We start from the raw sequence: 13,895 nt of genomic DNA, 5'->3' as shown, positions 1-13,895 counted from the left end.
CAGGGAGTGCAGAATTATTAGGCAAGTTGTATTTTTGAGGATTCATTTTATTATTGAACAACAACCATGTTCTCAATGAACCCAAAAAACTAATTAATATCAAAGCTGAATATTTTTGGAAGTAGTTTTTAGTTTGTTTTTAGTTTTAGCTATTTTAGGGGGATATCTGTGTGTGCAGGTGACTATTACTGTGCATAATTATTAGGCAACTTAACAAAAAAAAATATATACCCATTTCAATTATTTATTTTTACCAGTGAAACCAATATAACATCTCAACATTCACAAACATACATTTCTGACATTCAAAAACAAAACAAAAACAAATCAGTGACCAATATAGCCACCTTTCTTTGCAAGGACACTCAAAAGCCTGACATCCATGGATTCTGTCAGTGTTTTGATCTGTTCACCATCAACATTGCGTGCAGCAGCAACCGCAGCCTCCCAGACACTGTTCAGAGAGGTGTACTGTTTTCCCTCCTTGTAAATCTCACATTTGATGATGGACCACAGGTTCTCAATGGGGTTCAGATCAGGTGAACAAGGAGGCCATGTCATTAGTTTTTCTTCTTTTATACCCTTTCTTGCCAGCCACGCTGTGGAGTACTTGGACGCGTGTGATGGAGCATTGTCCTGCATGAAAATCATGTTTTTCTTGAAGGATGCAGACTTCTTCCTGTACCACTGCTTGAAGAAGGTGTCTTCCAGAAACTGGCAGTAGGACTGGGAGTTGAGCTTGACTCCATCCTCAATCCGAAAAGGCCCCACAAGCTCATCTTTGATGATACCAGCCCAAACCAGTACTCCACCTCCACCTTGCTGGCGTCTGAGTCGGACTGGAGCTCCCTGCCCTTTACCAATCCAGCCACGGGCCCATCCATCTGGCCCATCAAGACTCACTCTCATTTCATCAGTCCATAAAACCTTAGAAAAATCATTCTTGAGATATTTCTTGGCCCAGTCTTGACGTTTCATCTTGTGTGTCTTGTGCAGTGGTCGTCGTCTTTCAGCCTTTCTTACCTTGGCCATGTCGCTGAGTATTGCACACCTTGTGCTTTTGGGCACTCCAGTGATGTTGCAGCTCTGAAATATGGCCAAACTGGTGGCAAGTGGCATCTTGGCAGCTGCACGCTTGACTTTTCTCAGTTCATGGGCAGTTATTTTGCGCCTTGGTTTTTCCACACGCTTCTTGCGACCCTGTTGACTATTTTGAATGAAACGCTTGATTGTTCGATGATCACGCTTCAGAAGCTTTGCAATTTTAAGAGTGCTGCATCCCTCTGCAAGATATCTCACTATTTTTGACTTTTCTGAGCCTGTCAAGTCCTTCTTTTGACCCATTTTGCCAAAGGAAAGGAAGTTGACTAATAATTATGCACACCTGATATAGGGTGTTGATGTCATTAGACCACACACCTTCTCATTACAGAGATGCACATCACCTAATATGCTTAATTGGTAGTAGGCTTTCGAGCCTATACAGCTTGGAGTAAGACAACATGCATAAAGAGGATGATGTGGTCAAAATACTCATTTGCCTAATAATTCTGCACTCCCTGTATAGATGGTGAAAGTATCACTTTGGCCCAGATTCAGTAAGCAATTGCGCCTGCGTAACCATTGTTACGCAGCGCAATTGCTGACTTGCGCCGGCGTAACGAGTTCTCCTGATTCAGAGAACTCGTTACGCCGACTGCAGCCTAAAATCTGCGTGGCATAAGGCTCTTATGCCACGCAGATTTTAGGCTGCATTCTTGCGTTGACCGCTAGGGGGCGCTCCCATTGTGGTCAGCGTATAGTATGCAAATTGCATACTTACGCCGATTCACAATGTTGCGCGGGCCCTGCGTACGCAATTTACTGAGTTTCCGTACGGCGTGCTTAGCGTAAGGCTGCTCCTGCTAATAGCAGGCGTAGCCAATGCTAAGGATACCCGTCGTTCCCGCGTCGCGAAATTTGAAATCTACGTTGTTTGCGTAAGTGATTTGTGAATGGCGCTGGACGCCATTCACGTTCACTTTGAAGCAAATGACGTCCTTGCGACGTCATTTGCCGCAATGCACGTCGGGAAAGTTGGGAGCGCGCCTAATTTAAATGATTCCCCCGGTGGGATCATTTACATTGGGCGCGCTTACGCCGGGCAATTTTGCCAGCGCGCCCTCGCAATTTACGGAGCTACTGCTTCGTGAATCGAGGGGCAGCGCAAAATATTTGCGGGGGCGCAGGGCAAAATCGTTGCCCTGCGCCTCGGCAAATAGAGCGCAAATGTACCTGAATCTGGGCCACTGATTTCACATTTTGATTCAGATTGTTTTTTGCACAAGCACTTTATGTTTTGTTTTTTTTTGACGTTTTGGATCACGTTCTTTGGAATTATCATCATCCATTGTATTATTGATATTGCATTGTCACTTTTTAAAATTTTGCACTTTATATTGAGTAAGTGCCACATTATTTACATTGAGATTGGCAGTCACAGTGATCACATGATGATCGGGAGCCAACCTTACCTAATCCTAAATGGTGACCACTTTATCACAGTACTGGGGAGAGGGGGGGCGTGAACTCATACATGTGGCAGCTTTAAAGCCCATACCTGAGCTGCCACATATATGTGTGTGGCTGGCAGGAAATCAAAGCAACGGGTTGGCTTTAATCCCCCAGCTTATAAAACCTTGGATTGTGAGTAACGCGGTTAACGAGCGTTTCGCAATACAAGCATTTTTTATTTATTTTTTTAATCCTGACTCGGTTTGCGAGTGTTGTTTTTCGCAAAACGAGCAGGATTCAAGCCTCTGCGGTGTGCAGTACCGCGTTTGGCCAGAGGTGGGCGCTGGAGCCGCTCAGAAAAACTCAGTTCCCAAGCCTTTCCTAGTTCAGCCGAGCTGTCCCAAGCATTTCCGAGGCTCTCCAGCACCCCCACCTCTGGCCACATGGGGTATTGCATGCCATAGAAGTCAATGCGGAACAATTTTTTTTTCGTTTCCATTGACTTCTATGGGGAAACTCGCTTTGATATGCGAGTGCTTTGGATTACAAGCATTCTCCTGGAACGGATTATGCTCGTAATCCGAGGTTCCACTGTACTACCTTTCCTTCTCTCCCCAGGTGCATCATTTATTGCAGGGAGCAAAAGGAAATACCCGCTATGGAGGAGCATGTGATACTGCTGGGCCAATCAGTGCCATCACAAGGAGAGTCTGCTGCCCTTTTATGCTCGAACCCCGGCGACTCCTCATAGCTTATATATAAAGCAGCAGAACGGAGCATGGGAGAGATGAAGGAAGGAAGTATAAGCTGCTGGGAGGGCGGAGTGAAAATGAACCTGTTGGGGGTTCCTGGAGATCTAGGTCATGCTTGTGGGATAAATAGACGATTTAGGCGTTGGAAGGGAGGCCGGGGAGTCAATCTGCACATTATATTCCTATAACAGATCCTTCAAGATATAATCCACGGCTTCCGGGAAACTTGCACAGCTCAGGTGTGGCTCTGGCTGTATTTTATGTTCATCTCCTTCTCTGTATTTTCCTGGTAAATATGAAAACAGTTATTTTATTGGGTTGTGCAGATTGACGCACAGGCTAAAAATTGGACAGTTCACGTGTAAAAATGTAAATTAGGATAATGATTGCCGATTCCTTGTGCAACTAGGATCTTCATACTTTGACACTTTTCCCGTGCATTGTGTTAGTGCTCATGTATTAACCACTTGACTCCCAGGGTACATCATACGACGTCCTGGGCTTTGTGGGGGGATATCTGAATGATGGGTGCAGCTACAGGCGTCATTCAGATATTGCCGGTTTCAGCCGGCGATGCGCTGCACCATAAGAGCGATCATCATCTTTATTTCCAATAATTCATATCTTTGGATAAATTCGGATTCATTACGTTCACTAACAGACAAATTTGAAAAGGAAATTCCAACACCTATAATTTAACCACTTCAATACCGGGCCTATTCTGGCACTTCTATCCTACACGTACAAATCATCATTCTTTTGCTAGAAAATTATGCAGAACCCCCAAACATTATATATGTTTTTTTAGCAGACACCCTAGGGAACAAAACGACGGTCATTGCAACATTTTATCTTGCACGGTATTTGCGCAATTTTTTTTTTCAAACGCCTTTTTTTTGGGAAAAAAATTGTTTCATGAATTAAAACAATTAAAAAACAGTAAAGTTAGCCCAATTTTTTTGTAAAATATGAAAGATTATGTTACACCGAGTAAATAGATACCTAACATGTCACACTTTAAAATTGTGCACACTCATGGAATGGCGCCAAACTTCGGTACTTAAAAATCTCCATAGGCAACGCTTTGAATTTTTTTACAGGTTACCAGTTTAGATTTAGTAAAAAAATAATTTTTCAAATAGAGGAAAAAACACTGCGCTAACGAAAATGTGAAAATAACCACACGTTAAATGTGGAAAATAAGCTGCCAGTACCAATTACCTAAGATCAGGGGTGGACTGACAACTCATTGGGCCCCCGGGCAATAGAAGATTATGGGGCCCCCGGGCTTACAGATGGCCACCACGCCAGGAGGCATTGCATAGGTGGGGCAGCTAAAATCTCAGGATTTCCACATCAAAAGCATGTCGGTTTTGGACATATCAGGGACAGATGTAAAAAAAAACACAGATTTTTACATACTGTCCCTGGTTTTATTGGGCCTGGCAACCCTGATGGGGCCCCCTAGTGGCATGCCTAAGATACCCAAAGTAAACAAACAATATAAAAACCAAGGTACATCGCTAAGTGAAAAATGTGAAACCAACATGTTAAGTGAAAAAGATTGGTGTAAAACATAAAACTGTGACATAAGAATTCCAGTTTAGGAATAATAAAGTCCATAGATTATAATCCACATCATAATGAAATGAATGGAATAAAGTCCATAGATAGTAATCTGCATCAAAATGAAAGACACATGATTCCTCCAAAGCATTGTGCCAGCAGTGCAAGAAGCCGAAGAATGCCAGCAGCAGCACAAGGGTACCTGCTCAGGAGATCAGCGATTCTCCTCCTGGCTCCGCCCATATCATAGTCGGGAAGAACTTTCTTACACTGAGCTCCTGAGCAGGTACCCTTGTGCTGCTGCTGGCATTCTTCGGCTTCTTGCACTGCTCCACTTTGCAGATCGAATTTTACCAGTTTAGATTTACAGAGGAGATCTAGTGCTAGAATTGTTGCTGGCACTCTAACGCACGCGGCGATACCTCACATATGTGGTTTAAACTGCGTTTACATATGTCGGCGGGACTTACGTGTGCGTTCGCTTCTGTGCGCGAGCTACCAGTGACAGGGGCGTTTTAATTTTATTTTTTACTTATTTATTAATTTTTTTACACTTTTTCTTATTTTTTTCACTTTTATTCCTATTACAAGGAATCTAAACATCCCTTGTAATAGGAAATGTGTGTGACAGGTCCTTTTTATGGAGAGATGCGGGGTCAATAAGACCCCCGTATCTCTCCTCCAGGCTGGAAAGCATGAGATCAGTGAAAAAAAATTCACCAATCTCACGATTAGTGTTGCTTACTAGCCGCAATCGCGGCTTTGTTCACTTACGGGTACCCGGGCGTGACGTCATCACCTCGCGCCCGGCCCTCCGACGGTCATAGAGATGACTGGCGACCATCTGGTCACCAGTCATCTCTATGCTTCCTGCCTGCGCCGGACGATTCTTTCTCCGGGCCCCGATGGCACGGGAGAGCCCGGAGAAGCAGCGGATGGGGGGGAACCGCCGCTATGATCGTTCTTATGTTGCACAGAATCGTCGGCACTAATGAATGATATCTGAGTGATGCCTCTAGCTGCAGGCATCATTCAGATATCCCCCCACAAAGCCCATACGACGTCCACCCAGGATGGGAGATCCTATCTGTGGACGTCAAATGACTTTGGGCGGGTATTGAAGTGGTTAATAGTAATAGTGAAGTTATTATTTCATATTTTCGGGTTTTTTAATTTTCGGATTTGAGATTGACAGGAACAGGAGCCAATGGCTCCCTCTGCTGCCTCTGTGTTCAATGAGGAGAGAGAGATGTTGCTCTCATGCACATCACTGGATTGAGATTAGGCTCAGGTAGGTATAAGGAGGGATGGGGGGGGGGGGGGGCTGCATGCAGAAGGTTTTTTACCTTAATGCAAAGAACTGCCTTTACAACCACATTAACACAATACATATTAAACCTGTGCAGAAAACTAATCACAAAAATGATGGCACCAAAAATAACGAATGCGGCAGATTCCTAAGTAGATTCTTCTGTGTCATACAGCTGATGCAAAATGTTGCGCAATGTCTTCATAGATGGGGCGAAGGACACACACAGGAAGCACAGGACATACAGTGGATATAAAAGTTTACACACCCCTGTTAAAATGTCAGGTTTCTGCGATGTAAAAGAAACGAGACAAAGATAAATCATTTCAACTCAATTGAAAAACAAACTGAAATATTTTAGGGGGGGGGGGGTAAAAATAAAATAATGTGGTTGCATAAGTGTGCACACCCTCTTATAACTGGGGATGTAGCTGTGTTCAGAATTAAGCAATCACATTCAAACTCATGTTAAATAGGAGTCAGTACACACTGCCATCATTTAAAGTGCCTCTGATTAACCCCAAATAAAGTTCAGCTGTTCTAGTAGGTCTTTCCTGACATTTTCTTAGTCACATCCTACAGCAAAATCCATGGTCCGCAGAGAGCTTCCAAAGCATCAGAGGGATCTCATTGTTAAAAGGTATCAGTCAGGAGTAGGGATGAGCTTCAAGTTGAACATGAGTTTGGCTAACAGCGAACAATTTGTGGTGTTCACGGTAAATTTGAAAAGCCGCGAAACACCCTGTAAAAGTCTATGGGAGAAATCAAAAGTGCCAATTTTAAAGGTTTGGGGACCTGTGTCCTGTGTCCTGCCCCAGGGGACATGTATCAATGCAAAAAAAGTTTTAAAAACTGCAGTTTTTTCAGGATCAGTTTTAATAATGCTTAAAGTGAAACAATAAAAGTGAAATATTCCTTTAAATTTCATACCGGGGGGGTGTATAGTATGCCTGTGAAGTAGCGCATGTTTCCCGTGCTTAGAACTGTCCCTGCACAAAATGTCATTTCAGAAAGAAAAAAAAAGTCATTTAAAACTACTCCCGCTATCCATTAATTGTCGGGTCCCGGCAATACAGAGTAAAGTAATTGAAAAAAATGACAGGCCCCCCCCAGTTTATTACCAGGCCCTTTTGGTCTGGTATGAATATTAAGGGGAACCCCTGGCATTTTTTTCAATTACTTTTATCTGTATTGCCGGGACCGACAATTCATGAATAGCGGGAGTAGTTTTAAATGACTTTTTTCTTTTTTTCCCTTTAATGTTTTATTTTATTGATGAAGAAATAAATTAATACAATGTACAACATGAAGCTCTCAGTACATTCCATGTCAAAAAGTCAGCGACAAATAAATAGTGAAGATACAATACAAACTTCAATTTTCATTTTAGATTAATCTAGCACCATAAAGGGGGAGCAATTGAAATATAAATCGATGTCCCCGTAGGGGATCCCCTACTCAACTATATGTAGGCTGGGCTTAAGAGGGGCGGGGAACCCAATCAACGCTTTCCGTACAGAGTCTCATCCGACACCCCGTAAAGGGAGCAAACTGTGTCGGATAAATGGGTAGCATAACTAAGTATTGGTAAGAGACTTCTGTGACCCCAGATAACCTAGGACCCCGTCCAAAATGTGGAAAAGAGCGCTAGACAACCCGTCCCTTCCCAAGGGACCTGTGAAGGAAAAGACCTCCCACTCCCCACCATACTCTCCCCCTCTCCCAGGGCGCTCCCATGAAAGTATTGCCTATTAACAGACTAGTATGATAACTAAATCAAAGATCTCGAGAAGGAGAATGTACCAAGGTTAGCATGAAAGAAGGAGGGAAAGAGAAAGAGAGGAAAAAAGAAAGATAGAGCAAATGAGAAAGAATGATTGCCAGTAGGCTAGTTAAGTGCCCGAAGGGGACGGCGCATGACCCGGCGATAGAGATACGCCAACATGTCTGGCCCAAGGCTCCCATGTAGCCTCAAAATTATCGCTTGTATTAGAGATGGAGCTGACCATTTTTTCCTGTGTCATGATCCATGAAATCTTCCCCTTAGCTGCCAAGAAAGAGACCCTAGGTTGCTTCCAGGCCGCCGCTAAAGTGGTTTTAGCTCCTATGAGCATGAAAGCTATCAGTTTTTGTATGGGTTTGGAGACCCGAGGGATCTCGGATCCCAGCAGAGCTATCTGCGGAGACTTCACCAACGGTACCCCCGTGACTTTTCTGATAAGGCAAAATATTCTGTTCCAAAACCCCCTGATTCTGGGGCACTCCCACCAAACATGAAGCATCGTGCCTTGGGTTTGGCAGTCGCGAAAGCATAACGGGGAGGATGTAGGAAACATCGCAGCCAACCTACTGGGGACCAGATACCACCGCATCAGAACCTTTGTGTTGGCTTCAGCTAATGAAGTATTTACTAAACCTTTGAAAGATTTCAAACCTACCTTGTGCCATCTACTCAGGTCCCAGGTCATCCGCAGGTCTCTCTCCCATGCCTCCATGTATGAGAATTTTGTGGACACCTCAGATAAAGCTATATATATTATAGATATTCCCCCCTTGTGTTCCGTCATTTGTTTACACCAGCTTTCGTAACTAGTAAGAGTTGCGTGCCTGAAATTGTCAGTCCAGAAGGATGACACGAAATTAAAAATTTGGGTGTACCGGGCTCTTTCCGTTAGGGGCAAGTCAAGTGTCCTCACACAATGTTCCAGTGAAAGTGGGCCCATGGGTGTCAGAAAGTCGCCTATTCTATAGATCCCTTTGTCCAGCCACCATTGGAAAGCCGAAATGTCCATCCCTATAGGAAACTGAGGGTTGAGAAAGATCCTTGTCAAAGGCTTAGTCTCCGAGACCAAAGAAGGAAGGTGTCTCAGGCCATCCCAGAGTCTGAAGGATTGCGACAATGTGGGGGATAGTATTGAAGGTCTAGTTTTTTGGGGAGACCAAAAAAGGCTCTCTATCGAAAGATTAGGGATCGCCAACCCCTCCATTTCTATCCACTCTGGTTTTTCACATTCCGCAAAAATAGCAGAAAATTGTGCTAGTCTGGCAGCTTGGTAGTATTTAAACAGGTTTGGTAGTCCAAGGCCCCCTTGTGTTCTGAGCCCGTATAGGACATTTTGTGCCACTCTATAACCCTTGCCCTCCCAAACAAATTTCAGAATTTTACTCTGTAGTGGTCTGAGTTGGTCTTTTTTAACCGCTATTGGTAGAGATCTAAACAAGTAGAGTAACCTTGGTAGGAGAGTCATTTTGACTGCGTTAACTCTACCTGTCCAAGAAAGTTTGTGTCGATCCCACGTCTGTAGATCTAATTCTAGTTTACGAAATATAGGGGGATAATTAGCCTGGTAGAGATGTTCAATTTTGGTTGTGAGGTTTATACCTAAGTAACGAATGGATGATTCGGCCCACTGGAATTCATAAAAGGGTTTCAAGTGATCGATCACTGAGGGGGGGGTGGAGATGTTTAAGGCTTGGGATTTATTCCAATTAACCCGCAAACCCGAAATCTTCCCGAAAGACTCCAGTAAGTTGCAAAGAATTGGAAGAGAGGTGATCGGGGAGGAGATATACAGAAGAAGGTCGTCTGCAAAGAGGGCGCATTTATGGATTTGGGAACCACATGATACCCCCCTAATATCCGGGTCTGACCTGATCGCAACAGCAAGTGTCTCAATCGCTATTGCGAAAATCAGGGGGGACAAGGGGCAGCCCTGTCTAGTACCCCTAGCAATTCTAATGGGGCCCGAAAAAAATCCCTGTAGTTTGACCCGTGCACTGGGTTCAGAGTAGAGCGATTTCAGCAATCCCCGGAATTGTTCACCAAAGCCCCAACGCCGCAAAATCTCGAAGAGGTAATACCACGATACAGAGTCGAACGCCTTTCGTAGGTCTAAAGAAAGGAGGAGTCCTTCCTGCCGCGGGTTCCCGTCCCAGCCCGACTGAAGCAGAGAGATAATATCAATTGCTCGCCTCACCTGGTCTGGACCCTGCCTACCAGGGACGAATCCAACCTGATCCCTGTGGATATAAATGTTTATAAAAGAATTTAACCTGTTGGCTAGTATCTTGGTCAATATTTTTAAATCGTTATTGATTAGGGAAATAGGTCTGTAATTTTCAACGAGCTCTGAGTCCTTATCTGGTTTGGGGATGACTGAGATAAATGCCTCATTCAAATTCGGGTGCATGGATCCGCCCTCCCTTCCCCGTTTTGAATTAAAAAATTTAGTGAGGTGAGGGGCCAAGATTTCACAGAAAGTCTTGTAATATGGGACTGAGAAACCGTCTGGTCCAGGGGCCGAACCACCCTTAAGTCCCCTAATTACCTCTATAGTTTCTTCTGTGGAGATCGGTGCCTCCATTAAATCTACATGACTCTCCTGTAGGTTCGGGATTGCTAACCGGTCCAAAAAGGAATTGACCTCGGGGTGTCTGGCCATCCCCGACCCCCGATATAGGGAGGTATAAAAGGTTTCGAATTCTTGCAGTATGCGTTTAGGGTTAAGGGTTGTTGTCCCGTCCCTGGTCTTAATCTTGGGCAGAGCAAACGTTCGGAACCTCGGCGAGAGCTTGGTGGCTAGCATCGTGTTCATTTTGTTCCTGTGTAAATAAAATCTAGCGCTGGACCAATTTAATGATCGTTCCGCCCTAACCGTCAAGGCTAAATTTAAAGCTAGTCGAGCGGCGTCAAGCTGCGAAGCCTGAACCGTCGTTTGGTCCTTCTTATGTTGTCTGCGCAGGGTTAAGAAATCTTTCTCAAGCCTCGTCACCTCCGCAGACTTTTCCTTCTTTCTTTTAGAGGCTATCTGGATGATCCTGCCGCGAATGGTAGCTTTATGAGCTGCCCACAATATCTCGGCCGAGGTCCCTTCAACGCTGTTAAATCCAAAATATTCCTTGATGGCCCCTTCAATCTCTAAGACCACCTTAGGGTCGTGTAGTAAAGTTTCGTTTAATTTCCAGTGTGATTTGTGAGGATCTGAGTTTTGAGTTTGTAGCGAGCAAACCACCATGGAGTGGTCCGAAAGGGCTGTGTCCGTTATATTAGCTTTCGTGATCAGGGGAATATGTCTAGCAGATATAAATATATGGTCAATCCTAGAGTACGATCTGTGCGGATGGGAATAGTGGGAGTAATCCTTTTTGTTTGGGTTGAGTTCCCTCCAAATGTCTACCAGGTTATGCTGATATATCAGTTTTGCTATGTGTGAGCTAGCTCTAGATGGGCGTGTCAATGCTGTAGCTATAGGTTTGGATTTGTCCAAGCTTAGGTCGAATGCAATGTTGGAGTCTCCTCCGCACACTATCATTCCCTCCAAGAGAGGTTCTAAGGTATCAAACATAGTTTTAAAGAATTCGGTCTGTCCTCTGTTGGGAGCGTAGTATGAGATGAATGACACTAGAAGTTCATCCAATTCCCCCTTAACCAACAGGAACCTACCATTAGGATCTCTATGAGTCAGGAGCGGATTAAATTTGCAGGATTTCGCGAAAAGGATAGCCACCCCTCTCGTTTTATCCTCGGCGTTAGCCAGAAAAAATTGTGGGTATTGTGCATGAAGAAAGGAGGGCGTGTAAGTAGCCGGAAAATGTGTCTCTTGTAATAAAACGACTGACATCCTCCGGGAGTGGTAGGAATGAAACACCTTCCTTCTCTTAACGGGCGAATTCAAGCCCTGAACATTGTGTGAGGCAACTCTAACCGAGTTCGGCAAAGTCGGGTTATGTGGTGAAGTCATTGGGAGAACACAGTGGGTGCAATTTGGAACTTACCCCTTCAACATGGAGGCATGGGAGACAGCAGAGCGGAGCAGAGCAAGAACCGAGCCGAGGCCTGGAATACTATGGGCAAGATGACACAAGCACGGACTGGCAATCAAGAAAAAAAGGTTAGTGAGAAGAGAGATAAGCGAGCAAACAAAAGAAGAGATAATACATTTTAAAATATAAAGTTTGTCCTCACAACGAACGTGGAAGGGAAAAAGATCCGTTCCACCTTCGTCAGACGAACCAATAACGTAGCCCTTAACTCGGGCTACAGGACCAAACCCTGACAGTGACATAGTCCCCGTCCAGGGATGATCTGAGGCGCAAGGCAACTGCCTCAGCCCCTATCAACCCTTTAGAGTCAACCAGGAGACGATAGCTTATCATATAATACTCTAAATGTATACTATTGTGATACATGAAAAAAAAATATACGGATCACGGTCAGTGCGGAGAACATAAAACTAGGAAACAAAACAGTCTCAATAAAAAACTGTATGGGGATTTCATGGGTCCCCAGCCACGGATAGGGTACCCATAACCAATATACCTAACAGGTATAATATCCTCCGTTAGAAACACCAAACAGAGGAAAACTCCAGAACAGTGAGCAGAGCCACTATGATGATTATTTCAGGTCTTTGTGGTATCTTTGGTGCGTCTGCTTTTGCTTGTGTGCCAGGTGGGGGATAAAGGACTTGCCGGGGTGGATCGTTTGGATGAACCTGGTGGAAAATTTGACGTGTCCATTGCTGAGTCCAGCGAGATCAGTTTCAAGGCTAGCAAAATTTTTTCTCCTTCAGATAGCGTGGTGAAGGCGTGGGTTTTGCCCTTGAAGGCGAATTTTAAGGCAAACGGAAATCCCCACCAATATTTGATGTCCTTTTGGGACAAAATCAGCAATAAAGGTTTCAGCGATCTGCGTCTTTGTATGGTAGCTGCAGAAATGTCAGCGAAAATTTGAATATCCTGACCCATGAAGGATATGCGGGGTTGCTGACGGGAAGCCCTCATGACCTCTTCCTTCACTGAGAAGTAATGGGGTTTTACTATGATATCTCTGGGAGATCCGTCCTTTCTCAGAGGGCCCAGGGACCTATGAGCCCTGTCCAGCTCCAGCTTGTGGGGTGCAATGGAGGGGATCATGCTTTTGATGAGGTCCTGGATAGCTTTAGGGATATCTGTAACGGACTCAGGGAGACCCCTCACCCTGAAATTGTCCCTTCTGGAACGATTCTCGAGGTCGTCAATTCTATTAAGGGCCACGTCCAGTTGCTCCTGAAGTGATTGTATTTGGTCGGTGTTCTGGTTAGTTCTAGATATAGTGATGTCCAATTTATTTTCTATAATCTCCATCCTGGAGCCCAGATTCTGGAAGTCAGCATGTATTTCCCTAGTAATATTAACTGCTGTTTGGGCCAGGCCTCGTTCAAGTAGTTCAGAGAACTTTAAAAAGAGCTCCCCTGCATTCTGAGGTATCTCAAATTCTGAGTGACCAGCAGCCATAGGGACTGGTAAAGCCTGTGTTACCCCCTGTGCAGGGCCAGTATAGTGGACCAGTGGGGAGTCCGACTGGGTACCTGAGGCGGCTGATATGGGTGACAGGGAGCCTGGTGTGCCTTGGACCAGCATAGGAGGAAAGTTTAAGGTGGCAGGGGCGATCACTTGCCTCAAGTCTGTGCTTCCTTCTGTGTGAGGTAACTGTGGCTGAGGCGCGGCCGCCATCTTGGAATCGGCCTTAGTTTCCAGCGCCGTGAAACTCGTCCCCAGGCCCCTCCGGACCGCGCTGCTGTACATGGGGAGCTCGACCGAGCGTTCCCCTATCGATTCAGACCCTCGGGGAGCTTGGCACCGCCGTGAATCCGGTGCTAGGGCTGACGTGGGGCTGAGGCAGAGCGGAGCTCCTGGCTTACGCGGCCATCTTGGACGCCTCCGCGCATGCGCCACACCTAAATGACTTTTTTCCTTCAAAAATGACATTTTGTGCAGAGAACCAAAATAAAAAT

At 45.0% G+C, this 13,895-nt stretch overlaps 1 protein-coding gene across 1 annotated transcript in view; it reads right to left on the bottom strand.

Annotated features, from left to right (window-relative positions):
* Positions 1 to 3,032: 3,032 nt before the first annotated feature.
* The window catches only part of HDHD2 (haloacid dehalogenase like hydrolase domain containing 2), a 101,294-nt gene continuing 90,431 nt past the window's right edge, over positions 3,033 to 13,895 (bottom strand). Inside the window, exon 7 of the mRNA XM_040336711.1 lies at positions 3,033 to 3,531. Within this exon, the coding sequence (XP_040192645.1) occupies positions 3,428 to 3,531 (104 nt within the window). The 3' untranslated portion in view covers positions 3,033 to 3,427. The remainder of the gene's footprint in view (positions 3,532 to 13,895) is intronic.

The sequence above is a fragment of the Rana temporaria genome, chromosome 1 (genome assembly GCF_905171775.1).
Source record: "Rana temporaria chromosome 1, aRanTem1.1, whole genome shotgun sequence".
NCBI lineage: Eukaryota > Metazoa > Chordata > Amphibia > Anura > Ranidae > Rana > Rana temporaria.
Note: the sequence above shows the minus strand (reverse complement) of the source record. Positions and strands in the feature narration are given on the sequence as shown.